We start from the raw sequence: 14,517 nt of genomic DNA on the forward strand, positions 1-14,517 counted from the left end.
GCCATGGCTTAAAAGACGTACAACATCTAGAGGAGCTCCGCGGGATAAAAAAACAGCAGAGTCTGCATGGATACAGGCCTGGAATGAATTGCCTCAAGAGAATATACAACATTGGATTGAGCGTCTTGTTAGACATATTCAAGAGGTTATCCGTTTGGAAGGAGGAATTAAGTATCTTGAGGCCTGTATTAAAAAATCATTCTTCGGAGAATGTGCCTCTTGCAATGAGACATCGCCCAGGGTGAATCCCGCCATTTACGAGGAAACCTGGGACCAACATAGTTCAACCATTATAAAAGATTCGGCTCAGTTTGACGGGGCATCAATTGAGTCGATCTCTGCTCTTTTGAGGCCTGGGTGGATGCGCAGGGCCAGCGTGACTCCTTAACAAATATGGAATGTATGTAAAGGGGCGAAAATGCCTTGCTATCTAATGGCTAGATATACACAAAGAGGAATCGCTGAGAGGAAGAAAGTAAAAGCGAAGAAGCGTGCGTTCTTATACTACGAGGAGTCATGTGACGAGATGAGGATGTCCTTAGAGAAAATTAATAAGTTTGACGAGGGTGTTTATCGCGGATAAGATAGCAAGTGCAAATAATTTAGAACGTTTATGTTTCTACTTCACCTCTTATAAGTGTGCCTTAACGCTGCTTGTTTCATATGTTTTTAAATATCTCCCCAATATAACTTACTAGGTTAAATATCATGAGGGCCACTGGTAAAATACAATAGCTATTATTAATCGCCAATGCTGGTCCAAAATATTGCCAGGTTCCTGGCATGGCTGTCATTAAAAATATCAATATATAACTATATATCTAGCAATATTAAATACCCACCGCATATAGTATTTCCTTTGGGCCTCCGTTCTGTGCTGGAGGATATCGCGTCTGATCACCCATCGCAGTGCGGTGTAGACGTGGTGATACATTTTGTGCGTTTAGTGACGACAGACTCTTGCGTCGGGGATAATACTGTGGGACCATTTTAGACCAGCATTAACAGATAGTTAAAGGGCTATACAGAGGGCATCGCATCTGCTATTTAAGCTCATCTTTATCCTCTTCTCTATCTCTAAACATTGCATTAGGTCTGTAGCTACTAACCAACAAGTAACTGCTGCCTTCCCTGCCACCCAGAGGACTGCAGAAAGGGTACTTTCAGATCCCTATACCGTCGCACCGTCTTCCCGCCACTTTTTGCAGTGGGTATTGGATGTTAAGGTAGAGTTAAGAACACGGCTTGTAAACTATGGCTCTACAAAACGGATTCTCAGGGAACATATTGTATGGAGCACTAACAACGAGAACATGTCATACGGATGAGTTATGGTGAAGTCTAGTTGGATGGATAACAGGGGAGTAATTAAAGGCTTCGGAGGTAGAATTCACGGTGCATATTTTCGAATTGTATAGGAAGGCAGGATACCTAAATGGGTATGGGTATTTAGAAATTCTTAATCTAACGCCAGTGCCACACTATCCGAGGAAAATACAGGAGAGGCATTGAGCGGTGATATGTGATGTGAAATACTCACCGAGCAAGTCCCTGTGTATCCTCATTAAAGCGGCCGCATTCAGAAGGCGAAAGTTACAGTGACTCTAGAAAATCAAGTTCGTAGAGTAACATATATTCCTTGATTTTCTGAACCCTGTGCAGAAGTCGATCGGTAGTCATAGATACACGCGTTAAATAGAGATATCAAAAGTTGAAAATAGTGGATATATTTCAGACAATAGGTATTGCAGCCTGGTGACTCCGCAAAAGTACAACCCAAAGGTCAACAAATCTAGTACTCCGGGGTTATATCGTGGGGGGGAGGGAACAGGGGAGAAGTAATAACACATCAACAGAAGCTCCAGGTCATGAAACGAAATAAACAGAAAAGTTCGTAAACTCGACTTATTTCTTGCCCTTCTTTTTCTTTTTGCCACCCCCTATATTCCCTGAGCCTCCATTTTGCTCAACAGCCTCCACCAAAACCGCTTCGTCATCGCTCCCAGGCACGGATGACGGTGCGCCCGATGACTCTGGGGTTTTCGTCGCTGGGGTCGAGCTGTTGGTAGTAGTCGGGGTTGTAGTCGACGCCGGCTCGGCGTGTTTCGAGGACTCTTCGGCGTCCAATTCCTTCATGAAGCCCTCCTGAATGCTCGCCTTCTTGCGATCCCACCACTGCCGCTCCTCGTTGAGCTTAGATTGGTAATTCTCTACTCGCTCACGGTATATCACGTTGTTCATCATCTCGTTTGCGGATTGGAATATTGTTTGGCCCCAGTTGGGTACATAAGCGTTGGCCTGCAGGTCATTCCGACCCCAGTTAATAATACGAACGACAACGGGAAGAGAGAGAGAGAAAGAAGAATACACACCTCCGAAACAACATCTCGAACTTCGTCCTCCATTTCCTTTTCCGCTCGCTCAAACCGCTGCCACAGATCGTCACCCACACTGCCTCGTTGCAGTAACATGGATAGGGCCTGCTTTTGACTGCGTAGCGCCATGACACGCTTGATATCCTCCGCGGCGCGTCTCAGGAGAGCCGCTTTGAGGACCGTCTCGGGCACAGCAGGGGCCTTTTTCTCCTTGGAAGACGCAGGCGGGTCAAGATGAAGAAGGGAAAAATAAATATCTCGTTGCAGGTGTGGTGGGAACCATGGTTCCAGTGAGAATGCCTTTTCTGGAATTTCACCAATCTGTTAATATCCTTAACCCTGAGCCGGAGACTATGGCAGACACCATCGACTTACGGGCTTTGCGCTTGCGGTACAACGAGGAGAAGGTCGCCAAAGAGCCAATAAGGACGCCCAGGTAGGCGAACGGCACGGCGAGGGTTAACCAGTTCACCATTTCGGTCTGTAGAATGAAAATAAAGAGCGAGAGGAGAGGATGAGGACTACAGAGTCAAGTTGGCGGGGATGAAGCAACAAAGCTACTTCGGGAAAGGCCAGCCTGGTGTCTTGGCCGTGTCACATGGGCGGTCACGGGTGGATTAGTGATCCGGACTAAGGTTGGCAGTATGTATCCTCAGGCTATGTACGACAGCGAAGACAATGCAAACAGAGAAAAGAAAAGGAATGGAATGGAATGGAATAAAATAATAGAAAAAGGATGAAACTAAATCGGGGAAAAAAAAACAAAAAACAAAAAAAAGCTCAACACCTCCACCCAATCCTGAATATCTGCACAATGACAGCCAATCAACAAAACCATATGTAGACAAAATAAACTCGGTTAAAAAAGCTATAGAGAAGGGGTGTGAGAAAAGAAAAGAAAAGAAAAGAAAGAGAGGGAGAGGGAATAAGAAAAGGAAGATCGTTATCATTTCAACAGGCATCAGGTCACCATACACGACCCAAAAAGGGGCCCATCTAGCAATGGCGTCAATACTCCAGCTGGTCCCTCGTCTTCTGACTCATGGGACCAATATCCTGCATGGCTTGCATATCTTCCAGCACCTCATTGAACGTGTCCTGAATCCCGACTGCCACCCGGCTGCGGTTCCACTCCCCACGCATGCTCCATAGGTAATCCATTAGGCTCGTGTTGATCTGCTCCAGCTGTTCTACGGAGCAGCCACTGGTCCGTTGTGCAAGCTGATCATGCAGATCCTGGATATAGTCATGATCGAGCACCAACTTCGGCGACAGGTCCTCGTTATTCAGCAGACTCTGCAGGTTCGTAGCGACGTGCGGCTTCGCGGAAGCGTCAAAGAGGGGCACAGGAGGCTGTGACTTCGGAGGGGGGCTAAAATTACTGGCATGGTGCTCCGAGTGGGAATCGGTATTGCCTGCCAGTGAGTCCCGCGGACGAGGGGACGGCTGGCTACTGTCGCCTTGCTGCGTGTCTGGGAGATGTTCTTCCTGCGACACGCGGTCCGGGTACTGAGTGAGGTCTGGGAAGTCGTTCCGCATCCCGTGGCCCGCCACAGGACTCTGTGTATGATTCCGAGGGGCAGGCAACTGTTCCGACGACTTCTTGTCGGACGTTGTCTGGGTGGTGGACGCTTCGTTGGTGTAGTCCTGTGGTTGAGATCCGGGGGCCATGGGGGTCACTGGCCCCTTCTGGGACAGACTCGACAGGCCCGACTCCCGCCGCACTTGCTGCGAGGGTGCCGTATGAGAATAAGGGGGTTTGGGCTGGGCCGAAGGGCCGAAGGAGCTACCCTGTGTTTCTCTCCCACCGGAGTGATCTTCGGAATTTGTCATATAAACATCTCCATCGCCATCCGGGCGAGACTCATGGGACCCATTGCTCATCACGGCCTGGGTGCTCAGATCGTTCAGATCCGATCCTCCGCCCTCGTGATATCCGTTGGTCAAAAAGCTCACGTTGGAGCGCCGTGTCGGCGTCACCGGTCTGACTGGTCCGTCGGGCATCATGACCGGGAACGATTCACCTAAGACGACAGGGCCGGAGGACGGGCCGGAGTCTGTATTACCGTGTGGCACGTTGTTGGTCACTGTGTGGCCCACAAATGCCTGTTCTTCCTCTTCAGCTTCCTTGGCCTTTTCCAACGCAATTTTCTCCCTCTCCAACTCTCGGAGGTAGACATTCTCACATTCCGTTACCAACTGCGGCTCAGCCTGTTCAATGGTGGCAATGTCGACCTCGACGTTGGAGAGGAGCTCGTTGGCCCGGAGCAGTCTTTCCTGGTCGCCAAGTTGCCGTGCATCCTTTGTCATTCGCTTGATATCGGCTAGGAAATCCTTGGGTCGCTTGTAGTATCCATTGGACAGACGCTTCTCGATCGTCACAATGTCCATGTTGTAGAAGAACTTGCTCGAAACAGTCTCCCGAAGCCCCAACACGCCATGCTTGTCGTGAGCCTTCTCAAATGGCCGGAAAGTGGTCCGTTGCTCAATTGGCAAGTCGCTCGTCACAATATTTGGGTTATCCTCCTCCCACAGGTACCGGATTTGGGACTCATCTATCACGCCGGTTCTGAATCTCTTGTATTTTTTTATCTGGTCCATGATAGGCTGGATCCTGATCTTCAGAAGGTTAAGGGTTTGGTGGTCTTTCTTTTTCTGAGCCTTCCGCTGTTCTTTGGACAGTGGCACTCCCGTCTTTGGCGCCGGCGGCGGCGCAACCTCCAAAGTCTCGAGTTCCCTTGGCCTGCGGTTCTCAGGGTCGGGAAAATGCGCCGGTGACGCCTTGATATACTCAATAATCTTCTTGAAAAACTCGAGTCGCGCAGCATTGCCGGGTGCTTTCAGATCATAGAAATTTTTCTTCGAGAACCCGAATAGGTTCCTCAGTAGCCCAGCGTCCATTGCATCGCCGCTCGACTCTTGGACTCCCAGCAGCAAAACAGGGTCTGTAGGAGGAATCGACCGCAGCAGTCCCAGAAATGTAGATATAACCGCCTGTCCGACTGTTTCTGTCCAGCTCTGGAAGTTAGGAATGTAAATCACACTTGGCCTGTGTCTTTTCACTTCTGCAAAGAGCTGTATGACGGTCGCTTCCGGGGATCGAGTCGAATCACTGAGGAGCGTGGGGAGGTCAAAGGACTGGACATGTAGCCCCTCGAAGTAATGCAACAGGGCGGCTGCCAAATACTGTTGTCCCATACCCAGAGGCCCACGAAGGAGCATCCTAGGGCGGAATACTCGCGACCGATCGAAATCCTGCTGCATCTGCTCATGTCGGAAACTTCCAGAATCCTCGGGCTGTTCAAACTGTGCTTCCTCCAGAGCGGTCAGTCGCTTCCTCTGAGGAAGGATCTCGGACACCAAGCTTCGAATTTCCATGAGAGGTTGGCGTAGCAAGGGCTCAACTTCCTTAGGCAGCGGCGAAGCACCAGAGGAGGTGGACCTCTCGGATGAGGGAACCATTTTCTTAATCGCCAACATAAAATCCTTGGGGGTGACATCAATCTTCTTCGGATCAATGAGAAGTTTCTTGTCGGATTTGTAGATCTGGGGGTACCGCCTCTGCACAGCATTCAGGGCAGCTTCGGTGCAAAGAGCACGGAGATCGGCACCACCATAGCCCTTGGTGATCTCGGCCAGCTCATCTTTGATGTCACTGGGAAGGGGAGGATCCCAGCCTTTCGTGTGGATATCTAGAATAGCACGACGGCCCTCAACATTGGGTAAGGGGAAATAGAACTCGCGATCAAAGCGACCAGGACGACGAAGAGCAGGATCAATAGAGTCAGGTCGGTTCGTCGCTCCAATAACAATCACTTGGCCTCGGCCATCCATGCCATCCATCAGAGCCAAGAGGGTCGAAACAATCGAAGCATGGATCTGTTCCTGCTTGCTTGACCGCACAGGTGCCAAACCTGGTAAGCTGGAAGTCAGCGGTAGTCTATACCTCTATTCTGAGAAGCAGGGGCTACTCACCGTCAATTTCATCGAAAAAGATAATGCTAGGCTGTGTTTTGCGGGCCTCGTCGAAGAGCAGCCGGAGCTGCCTCTCGGCCTCGCCTACCCACTTACTGAGCGCATCTGCTCCTTTTCTCATGTAGAAGGTAACTTTTCGACCCTCGGAGCTGACACTGTTCGCCAATGCTCTCGCCAGTAGTGTTTTACCGGTACCAGGCGGTCCATGGAACAGGACTCCTCTCGGGGGCACAATATGAAATCGTTGGAAAATCTCTGGGTATAGCAATGGAAGGGAAACCATCTCCTTCAGCTGGTCGATATGGCCCTGAAGGCCGCCAACACTGTCAAAATTAACGGTCATGTCGACGCCCAATGGATCAGCATCGGCTAGCGCCTGCTTATCCTTGACCTTGCCAAGGTTTGCCGGTGTCCCTGACAGGCCCTGCGCAGCGTCGGCAGCATGAGTCTGCGTGTTAACCAAGGCAGCACCGGACGGTCCCAGGGCAGGGCCGGTCGCGCCTTTAGGATGTTGCATCACTTCATCATCGCTACTGTCGCTGTCCACACCCCCCGTCGCAGCCGGCGCTCCAGGTGGTGCCAGAATCGCAGATGGTCCGCCGCCTCCGAAAGGCCCATAGGTAGGGAAAAGGGTGCGCTGCCAGCCGCCTCCTCCGCCTCCACCGCGGCCACGGCGTGAAGGGGACTCGTTGACTTCGTTTTCAGCCTCCTCGATGGGCAGGATGAGATCGGGTCGGATAATCCGGTAGTCCACATCCTTTCGACTACGCCGAGGCTTCTCATAGACAATATCCGTCTGTAGTCTCCTGCGCGATCGACCACCTTTGAGATCCTCAAGTTCTTCGGCAAGCTCCTCCGCGATATCGGCTCCTGCCTCGGACTGTCCACGAGATCGAGATACCCTTTTACGCAAGCCGGGACGTCGCCCAGCGGTACTATCCTCTTCCTCCTCGTAGCGAGCTTGGCTTGCCTTGCGCGGCGAAGCTTGTGATTTGCCTGGCTCCGACAGCTCATCATCGTTGGACTCGTCCTCTTCAGGTTCGAAATCACTCTCCTCGTCCGCCTGTCGCTTCCGTTGAGAGCTCTTTGGCTTCTTGCGGCTGGATCGATGAGGTTGTTGTTGTTCTGCTTCCTCATCTTCCGGTTGCTCCGTTTCCTCGACTGGTTGACTTCGGCTCGGTCTATTTCTTCTTCTCGTTACCGGGCCTTCGTCTTCATCATCATCATCATCATCATCACCACCACCACCATTGGCCTTTGCCTCCCCGTTTTCAGATTCAGGCACGAACCCTACATCAGTGTCGACCGCTTCTTGCTCACCGCTGGCAGCAGCAGTGGCGGGAACTCCTTCTTCGAAACTGCCCTGTACGTCGCTCTCCATTATCTCCAGCTGGGACCCTCTGATCTCCATTGTCGTTTCTTCAACGTATTCCTCCTGCTTTGCCTGGGGTTCATCTTCTTCATTCACAGTAGGAGTTCGTTTAGTTGCCTGGGATCCACGGCGGGTCCGTCGTAATACTTCAGCTTCAGGACTACGCGTGCCTCGCTCGATCATCTCCACATGCCGCCCCGAGTTCGTTAAAGCGTAGATGTCCTCTGACGGGCCACGGGTGCGCCGGGTCATCCGCCGATTACCTTGGGTATTGTCCAAATGTGGTTGTTTCTTGAGAGCGTTGCCGACTTTCAATTTTACCAATGTGCTCTTACGCTTCATAGATGGAGATCTCGGTTTCGAGTCGTTGTCATCTTCGTCGTCGTCCTCGATGGCGTCTTCAATGCTACTGGAGTCGTCTTCATTGTATACCGGCCGATTCGTAGCGGCTCTGCGAGCGACTAAGCCTCTAGCATTCCTCTGAGCGTTTAGGTCTACTTCCTCATCGGATTCCGGATAAGATAGTTCATCCCCGTCGCTCAGGAGGTCGTCATCCGATACGATGTCATCATCGGAATCACGACGAGCCCTTTTCTTTGCTGGTCGGGACTTCTTTTTTGGTTTCGATCTTGAAGCAGAGCGTCGGGATGAGCGTATGGGATGGTCACTGTAGTCATCGTCGTCCGAGTCGGACTTGTTGGCCAGCTCTTCGAGGGAACGTTTGTGACGGGCCATCGTGACGCAACGGGCTGGGCTAAGAGACGGATTCCTGATTTCGTTAGATTTATCGGCATGTTGGTTTCCACGGAGAGTGAAGCAACGGTGACAGATATAAATTGCGTCCGACGCAAACAGACCTCTACCACTACCAAGAGCAAACACAAAAGAAGGCGGGGCTTACCAGTCACAAGGAGAATAACGCACAGGGTTACTTCTTAGCAGCGATAGAATTCTTTTAAAGTTAGAGAGAGAGACCCAAACAGACACCTCCCACTCCAATCAGGCAATGCCAGCGTCTTCATGAAAGAAAATCAGTGAGCCTCGGAATCCCACCCTACAACGTCAAGCATCAATGCCGAGAAGGACCCCGATTGGCCGATGATCGCTAGGGGAGCGATCTGGTATACCCGGGGGGGCGTAGGGGAGCAACGGCGAAGCGCAAAGCGCAGGGCCCCGGGGGGACAAAGCAACGGGGGAAAACAGACGCACACACGATCGGGAGCAGAGAACGCGTCGCATGCAGTGGGTTAGGGGTAGAATTGGAAAACGGGATGCAAATTCGATGAACCGACAAATGACAGAACCCTAAGACTCGAGAAGCACACAGCGAGGGTGCTGGTGGACAAGAATGACAATGATAATGCGGCCGTGGGACTGGAAGATCGAAGGGCGGAAAGACTACTAAGACCAAGACGAGCCTCGCGCTTTTTGTCCCTCTTCAGCCTTCAGCCACCAATGCATGCGCCACCGCTAGTCCGCGGGAACCCGATGGTGCACGTGCCCTGAACCGCGATTTGTCTCCACGACTGCTCTCCTTTTTGGCATTTTTTGGCGGGCCCGACAACAGCTCCGTCTTTCGTGTTTAACGATCCCATCATAATTGTCTGCCCTCCCCCCAGACACCGCGTAGAAACCCCCCGAAAGATATCTAGTGGAAGACTTTCCACCCTGATCAACGCATGCAGAGTCTTTTTGGACCCGGTTTTCACCGGATCGCGCGGGTATCCGGGCCCCTCGAGCAGGAGGTCTCCGATGGATGAAGAGAAAGAAGGAGAGGAAGTCAGGCACATCGGCCCTTCCCCAGGTTCTCGAAGCTTATCGCCATTTGGCTCGTCCCCGCTGGTGGGAAATCTGGATTCGATAGTTAGTTAGCTGTCATGTGATGCTGAGTCATCTGTTTGCATTTCATGACTATGGAGTATTCAATTCTTTATTCTTTCTTTGATACTTAATTGTGTTAGTATTACTATTCTTATTTTCTTTTTCTATTAGTGGCTATTAGTCACTATAATTATCATTCATTGTAAATTAAAAATGTATAGGTAACCGCCAGAACATACATAGTGAAATAGAACCACTAACCCCTTCTGGCAACCGGCTTAAAGCGGCACTGATGGCATCAAATCGTGCGGCAAGACTCCGTTCCACTTCATAATACTCCCGCTTGTACTGCGTCCTCTGTAGATTCAACCTCTTTTTTAAAATTTTGTCAGCTATATGACATATCAGCCTGGATATTAATTCCATTCAGAATGATATCTCGGGCTATTTCATCCCGTCTCCCAACATCCCATCCTCATCATCTTCTGCGCACCAGGCCCTTCACCAGCTCCGGTCCCCGATGGAATTCCTCAAATGAGACTAGCTCTTTCAAACAAGGAGTAAGTTAAACTCTATAGATAATGGATTGGATTGGGTTGGAATTTATATATTTGGATTCTTCCCTTCCTTATCCTTTCCTTGACTTGACACACTGACCAACTTTAACAGCTGGCCCGGTACAGGATCTTTGCGGGCCCCTTTTCCAAGGTCTTCCTCGGTGCTATTTTCACATATCAGGTTCTCTACTGGACGTGGCTGAAGCTTGAAATGGACGAATCTAAATATGAAAAGAATCGTAGGTTACCCTGCTCATCTCCCGGAGGCTTCACCTGACGAGTCGCAGAAGAGGTTGGGGCACTGGAACAGAAGGCCCGGGAATTAACTGCTACTTCTACTTCTCAGAAATAAGGGATATATATAGCCCTATCTTCTTTCTTCTTCGTCTTCTTTTGTCTTGAAAGTCCCCGCTAAATGTATTGTATACCCTTGACAAATTTCTTTCACATATATACTAGGGTATCGGCCGTTCTTATAGAGTATCACGCTAGAGTTTAATTGACCATCTCATGATTCATCTAAATATCCATGAACACATTCCTCAATACATTCGCAGATCTAGTCCTAAGGTTCCTTGAAGTTAACGCGTCAAACAGGCCACAGCAAAGCCTGCATCCACCATTCTGAACCGTAAACTGAAGTCCTGTATATACATGGCACGTGTAAAGTCGACAGGTTCAAAGTGGATCTATAAATAATCAATGCAATTCATAGAGCGTCAACTTCGCCTCTCCATGTTATTTAACGACACCTAAGGCTGTCCGCTGCATGGCGAGATCCTGGTTTTGGATCTCTTCTCTATATTCAAACTCTGGTCCCCCACGTCATAGTAGAGTTCTAGGGCTGGCTGGGGGGTGGAAATCTTCCGCTTCCGCAAATTCGTCGGCCCTGTTGAAGGATAGAGCGTGATAGATGACGACCTGTCTGGAAGACAGTCCTCGAACTGTTGAAATGGGAACCTCGGAATATGTTGTTGTTTCACTACAGCCACTTCGTCTTGCAAGCCATCGCTGTCTGAATGGTAGATACTGCTCTCAGAGTCGTCGTCACTGTTGTCTTCTACCGCCGGCTCGCTGTCGCCTTCATTTGTATCCGTCATGGCTCTTGCCTTCTCTTCTTCTCGCTCTCGGTCCTTGGTCAAATGTCCAGATGGGAGTAACCAATCACCAATCCTTTCGCCCTTCTTGAAGTGTTCCATATCGATGTGGTTAAAACGTTCATTCCAAGCTGCAAGGCCCTGGCTCTTGAGTGGGACGATATTCCGGCAGAAACCGCACCAGAATTGCGATTGCCCATTCCGTCCGATGCGGTTTTTGCAGATTGCCGCTCGCACTTCTTCCTCGCCTGCGTGATGGTACCTCTTCAAGTGCTGGACGTATACCTCCTGCCGATAGAATAAGCGAGCGCACTGTAAGCCGCTTTGCGTGGCATCCTGCAGTGTACAACGCCAACTCTGTAAATGAAAATGTTGGGAGTTCTCGTGGCGCTTCCAGTCGGCTTTGCTACCGAATGTCTTGTTGCATTTGTGAAACGTGCACCCGTACGGCCGTTCGTGACGCTTTTTATGTTTTCTTTGATGGCGAGGTCAGAAACATCCTCCACTAATGAGGGAACAGAGAGCCTTACTTCATTTCACAGCGCAAGCGCGTTTGTTTCGTGCAGAACTCGCACTGAATCCATCCTTTCTTGTCTGGTTCACCATCGAGAGTCGTGTGGGGGCTAGCCTGAGTGTTGTCCGAGGTGCCCGACAGTTGATCCAATGCCGCAGACAGGATTTTCTGTAATACTTCTCGTTTTCGGTCGGACAACTCAGCACTCGGGGCAATCATTTCATCTACATCCTCGGCTTGCTGGCTTCTCCTTCGTTGGTTACTGTTCATTATTTTAGTCATGGCGTTAATCATATTGACAGCCGCCTCCGCTATCATATCCTCCATTTTTTCATTAGGATTTCCACGCTGGGTCGACATCGATGCCGCTTCTTCCGGCTTGGGATCCATTTGGGTGGTCTTCCCGGTGGAGAAGTCGGTGAGCGACTCTGTAGAGGTGGATCGCCGCGAAGTGCGATTATAGTCGAGACCATGGTTGGTACGGAAGCCTTGGTCACCTTGGGGGGTCGAGGGACCGAAAGGAGGGGCGGGCACGACCGAGCCGGTGTCGTCCAGTGTAATTTCAGCTGCGGCAATGCCTGGGTTGAGTCCTTCACGTGCTTTCAGAGCAGATACCATTTCTGAGAAACGCTCGACGACGGACGGTGACATTTCCTGAGGCTTTACGCAAGTGTCATACCAATCTTGCGATCTAAACTATGTGGTCAATGTACAGTGCCTTGCCAGACTACCAGGGGGAGGAATAAGACAGAACTAACTTCTTCAGTAACTCTTCAGTATCTTCATCATTATGCATCCTCGTAAGGTGTTGACGAAAATTGTCCAACCGGGGCCATTTCTTGTCCTTGCGTGGACAGTCGTGTCCGAAACACATATAGAGTATTTTGGGGCCCCGTTCGGGCTCTTGCTTGTGGACACATTTCTTGTGCCGAGCCAGATCGTTGATCGTACCAAAGCCTTCTTTTCGAGTGCAGTGTGGCTCGTCGCACTTAAACAATTTTCGATGCCTTGCTTCGTGCTTTCTGCGGCGAGTAATCAGCCGCTTGTAGCCCCTTCAGGCACAGGAGAGGAGCGGGAAGTGTACCTTTTATCTGAGGGGCATTTGCCCGTCCACGGACAACCCGGATAATCACACTTGATAACATCGTGACAGATAAACGACGGCGACCCAGTCCCATCCCTGATGTCGATAGATGTTTCGTTGTACTGGGGAACGTTGAGGTCCCAGGACGCGATCTTATCCTCCGGTTCGGATTCATGAGGCCCTAAGAATGGGCTGCAGGTGGGCTCTAAAGCGTAGGATGATGTGGTCACTGAGCGTGTGGTGCAGCTGTGAGTTCCGTAGCCTGAGTCGGATGGATGGATTCCGTTGTAGTGGCTCTCGTTCTCAGAAAGAGTACTGTGCTGCCCGGTGGAATATCTGCGGTCATATACACTAGCCTGCTGCGATTCACTCATACGACGGGTGGGGAAGGCCGGTGGGTTGGCTGGAACTCCTGTTACCTGCAGCGGATTCCAAGCATCTTGATTGTTGGTGAACCGCGCATGAGGATACTGGGGATAATCGAAGTGATGAGAAGGCGACGTGGGCTGATTGTGATATGGGGGCCACTGGTTTAAGATAGATGCGTGGTTGTGAGGCAGGACCCCCGGCTCTGAATCGAACTGGATACCGAGGAAGGAAGCCGGGTCTCCCAGGGCGAGATCGGACGACATTGTCATCCCGTCCGACTGCACGTCAAGATGCGATGGCAAGGATGTCACCCGGGTGCCCATGATTCCCTGTAGCACATCTGCCGAGCTATCCCAGGTAAGGTGGTGGGAGGTTGAATCCTAGATGGAAGAAGCCAGATCCATTAGCGCTATGGATGCCCTTCCCCAAGATAGGATATCACCGAGATTCTGAACGACGTACACTCATAGCGGGAACCGCAGGAAGCAATGGCGCGAAGGTTCGCTGAGTGCTGGGATTGCCATGCAATTTATCAGAAGACAATGAACAGCCGGCGTAGCGTGTTGACAGTTGCGGAGGTTAGATGTAGATATATACTTGGACGGAGAAACGGAGATGCAAGCGGCTGAATCTCGCAGGGATTAGATGTTACGACAGCCAGCCCTTAATCCATTCACCTGTTTGCTTGTGTTTCTTTTTTCCTTGTTTTGTGTTTTTTTTTTTTTTTTTTTTTTTTTCCCTTTTTCCAAGCCTTCTTCCCAGGGTCCAAATTTGGTCTTTCGGTCCGTCGGGGAAGGACAGAGGAAAGCAAGATACGAGAAACAAGATTAGATCAAGCCACACTGTGTCGCAACCCCCGCCAAGATAAGAATATCAATAATAATATAAGAAGGTAAAAAAAAAAAAAAAGGTAAAAAAAAACAAACGATGATGAGGAAAAGCAACGAACAACAATATTATATTTAGATCATGATCGTCCACTCCTTGGGCGATGACCGACAAAAGGGGGATGGGCGGGAGAGTCAGGAAGTAGTAGTAGAAAGACCAGATCTAAAAGGACGCAATTTCGAAGGACCAAAGGGGAAGACGCAGCGATAACTAGGTAGGAAAGAGAGAGGATGATAAATAATGATCGACTGATGCTCACCCTCCTTCGTCGGATCCTCAACCCCACGCGATAACGTGTGCAAGGAATGATGGGTGGATGGGTCGGAAGTCAGACTGCACTACCGAGATACTTGTAGATCAGTGGATAGTTGACAGGAGAGCAGAAGTAAGACCCCACTGGGTTGATATGTCCCACGTCAGATCGGTCCTCACAAGCAAGTGAGCTAGCTAGCTAGCTACTAGCTT

At 50.3% G+C, this 14,517-nt stretch overlaps 4 protein-coding genes across 4 annotated transcripts; 1 reads left to right on the top strand and 3 right to left on the bottom strand.

Moving 5' to 3' along the window:
- Positions 1 to 1,905: 1,905 nt before the first annotated feature.
- SEC66 (Sec63 complex subunit SEC66) lies at positions 1,906 to 2,850 on the bottom strand (the record flags this gene model as incomplete). The annotated part of the gene is made up of 3 exons (XM_033575723.1): positions 1,906 to 2,298; positions 2,373 to 2,680; positions 2,751 to 2,850. 3 exons carry the CDS (start codon positions 2,848 to 2,850, stop codon positions 1,906 to 1,908), a joined length of 801 nt encoding a protein of 266 aa, XP_033421578.1.
- A 533-nt stretch (positions 2,851 to 3,383) lies between these two features.
- On the bottom strand, positions 3,384 to 8,457 carry ATNIH1004_011158 (chromatin segregase YTA7; the record flags this gene model as incomplete). The annotated part of the gene is made up of 2 exons (XM_033575724.1): positions 3,384 to 6,289; positions 6,351 to 8,457. 2 exons carry the CDS (start codon positions 8,455 to 8,457, stop codon positions 3,384 to 3,386), a joined length of 5,013 nt encoding a protein of 1,670 aa, XP_033421579.1.
- Positions 8,458 to 9,974: 1,517 nt separating this feature from the next.
- On the top strand, positions 9,975 to 10,452 carry ATNIH1004_011159 (uncharacterized protein; the record flags this gene model as incomplete). The annotated part of the gene is made up of 3 exons (XM_033575725.1): positions 9,975 to 10,103; positions 10,213 to 10,339; positions 10,388 to 10,452. 3 exons carry the CDS (start codon positions 9,975 to 9,977, stop codon positions 10,450 to 10,452), a joined length of 321 nt encoding a protein of 106 aa, XP_033421580.1.
- Positions 10,453 to 10,852: 400 nt separating this feature from the next.
- ATNIH1004_011160 (putative C2H2 finger domain protein) lies at positions 10,853 to 13,632 on the bottom strand (the record flags this gene model as incomplete). Its single annotated transcript, XM_033575726.1, has 5 exons — positions 10,853 to 11,672; positions 11,728 to 12,402; positions 12,470 to 12,733; positions 12,796 to 13,544; positions 13,627 to 13,632. 5 exons carry the CDS (start codon positions 13,630 to 13,632, stop codon positions 10,853 to 10,855), a joined length of 2,514 nt encoding a protein of 837 aa, XP_033421581.1.
- Between the last annotated feature and the right edge of the window lie 885 nt (positions 13,633 to 14,517).

The sequence above is a fragment of the Aspergillus tanneri genome (assembly GCF_003426965.1).
Source record: "Aspergillus tanneri strain NIH1004 chromosome Unknown AapTan_8_pilon_pilon_pilon, whole genome shotgun sequence".
NCBI classification, from domain to species: Eukaryota; Fungi; Ascomycota; class Eurotiomycetes; order Eurotiales; family Aspergillaceae; genus Aspergillus; species Aspergillus tanneri.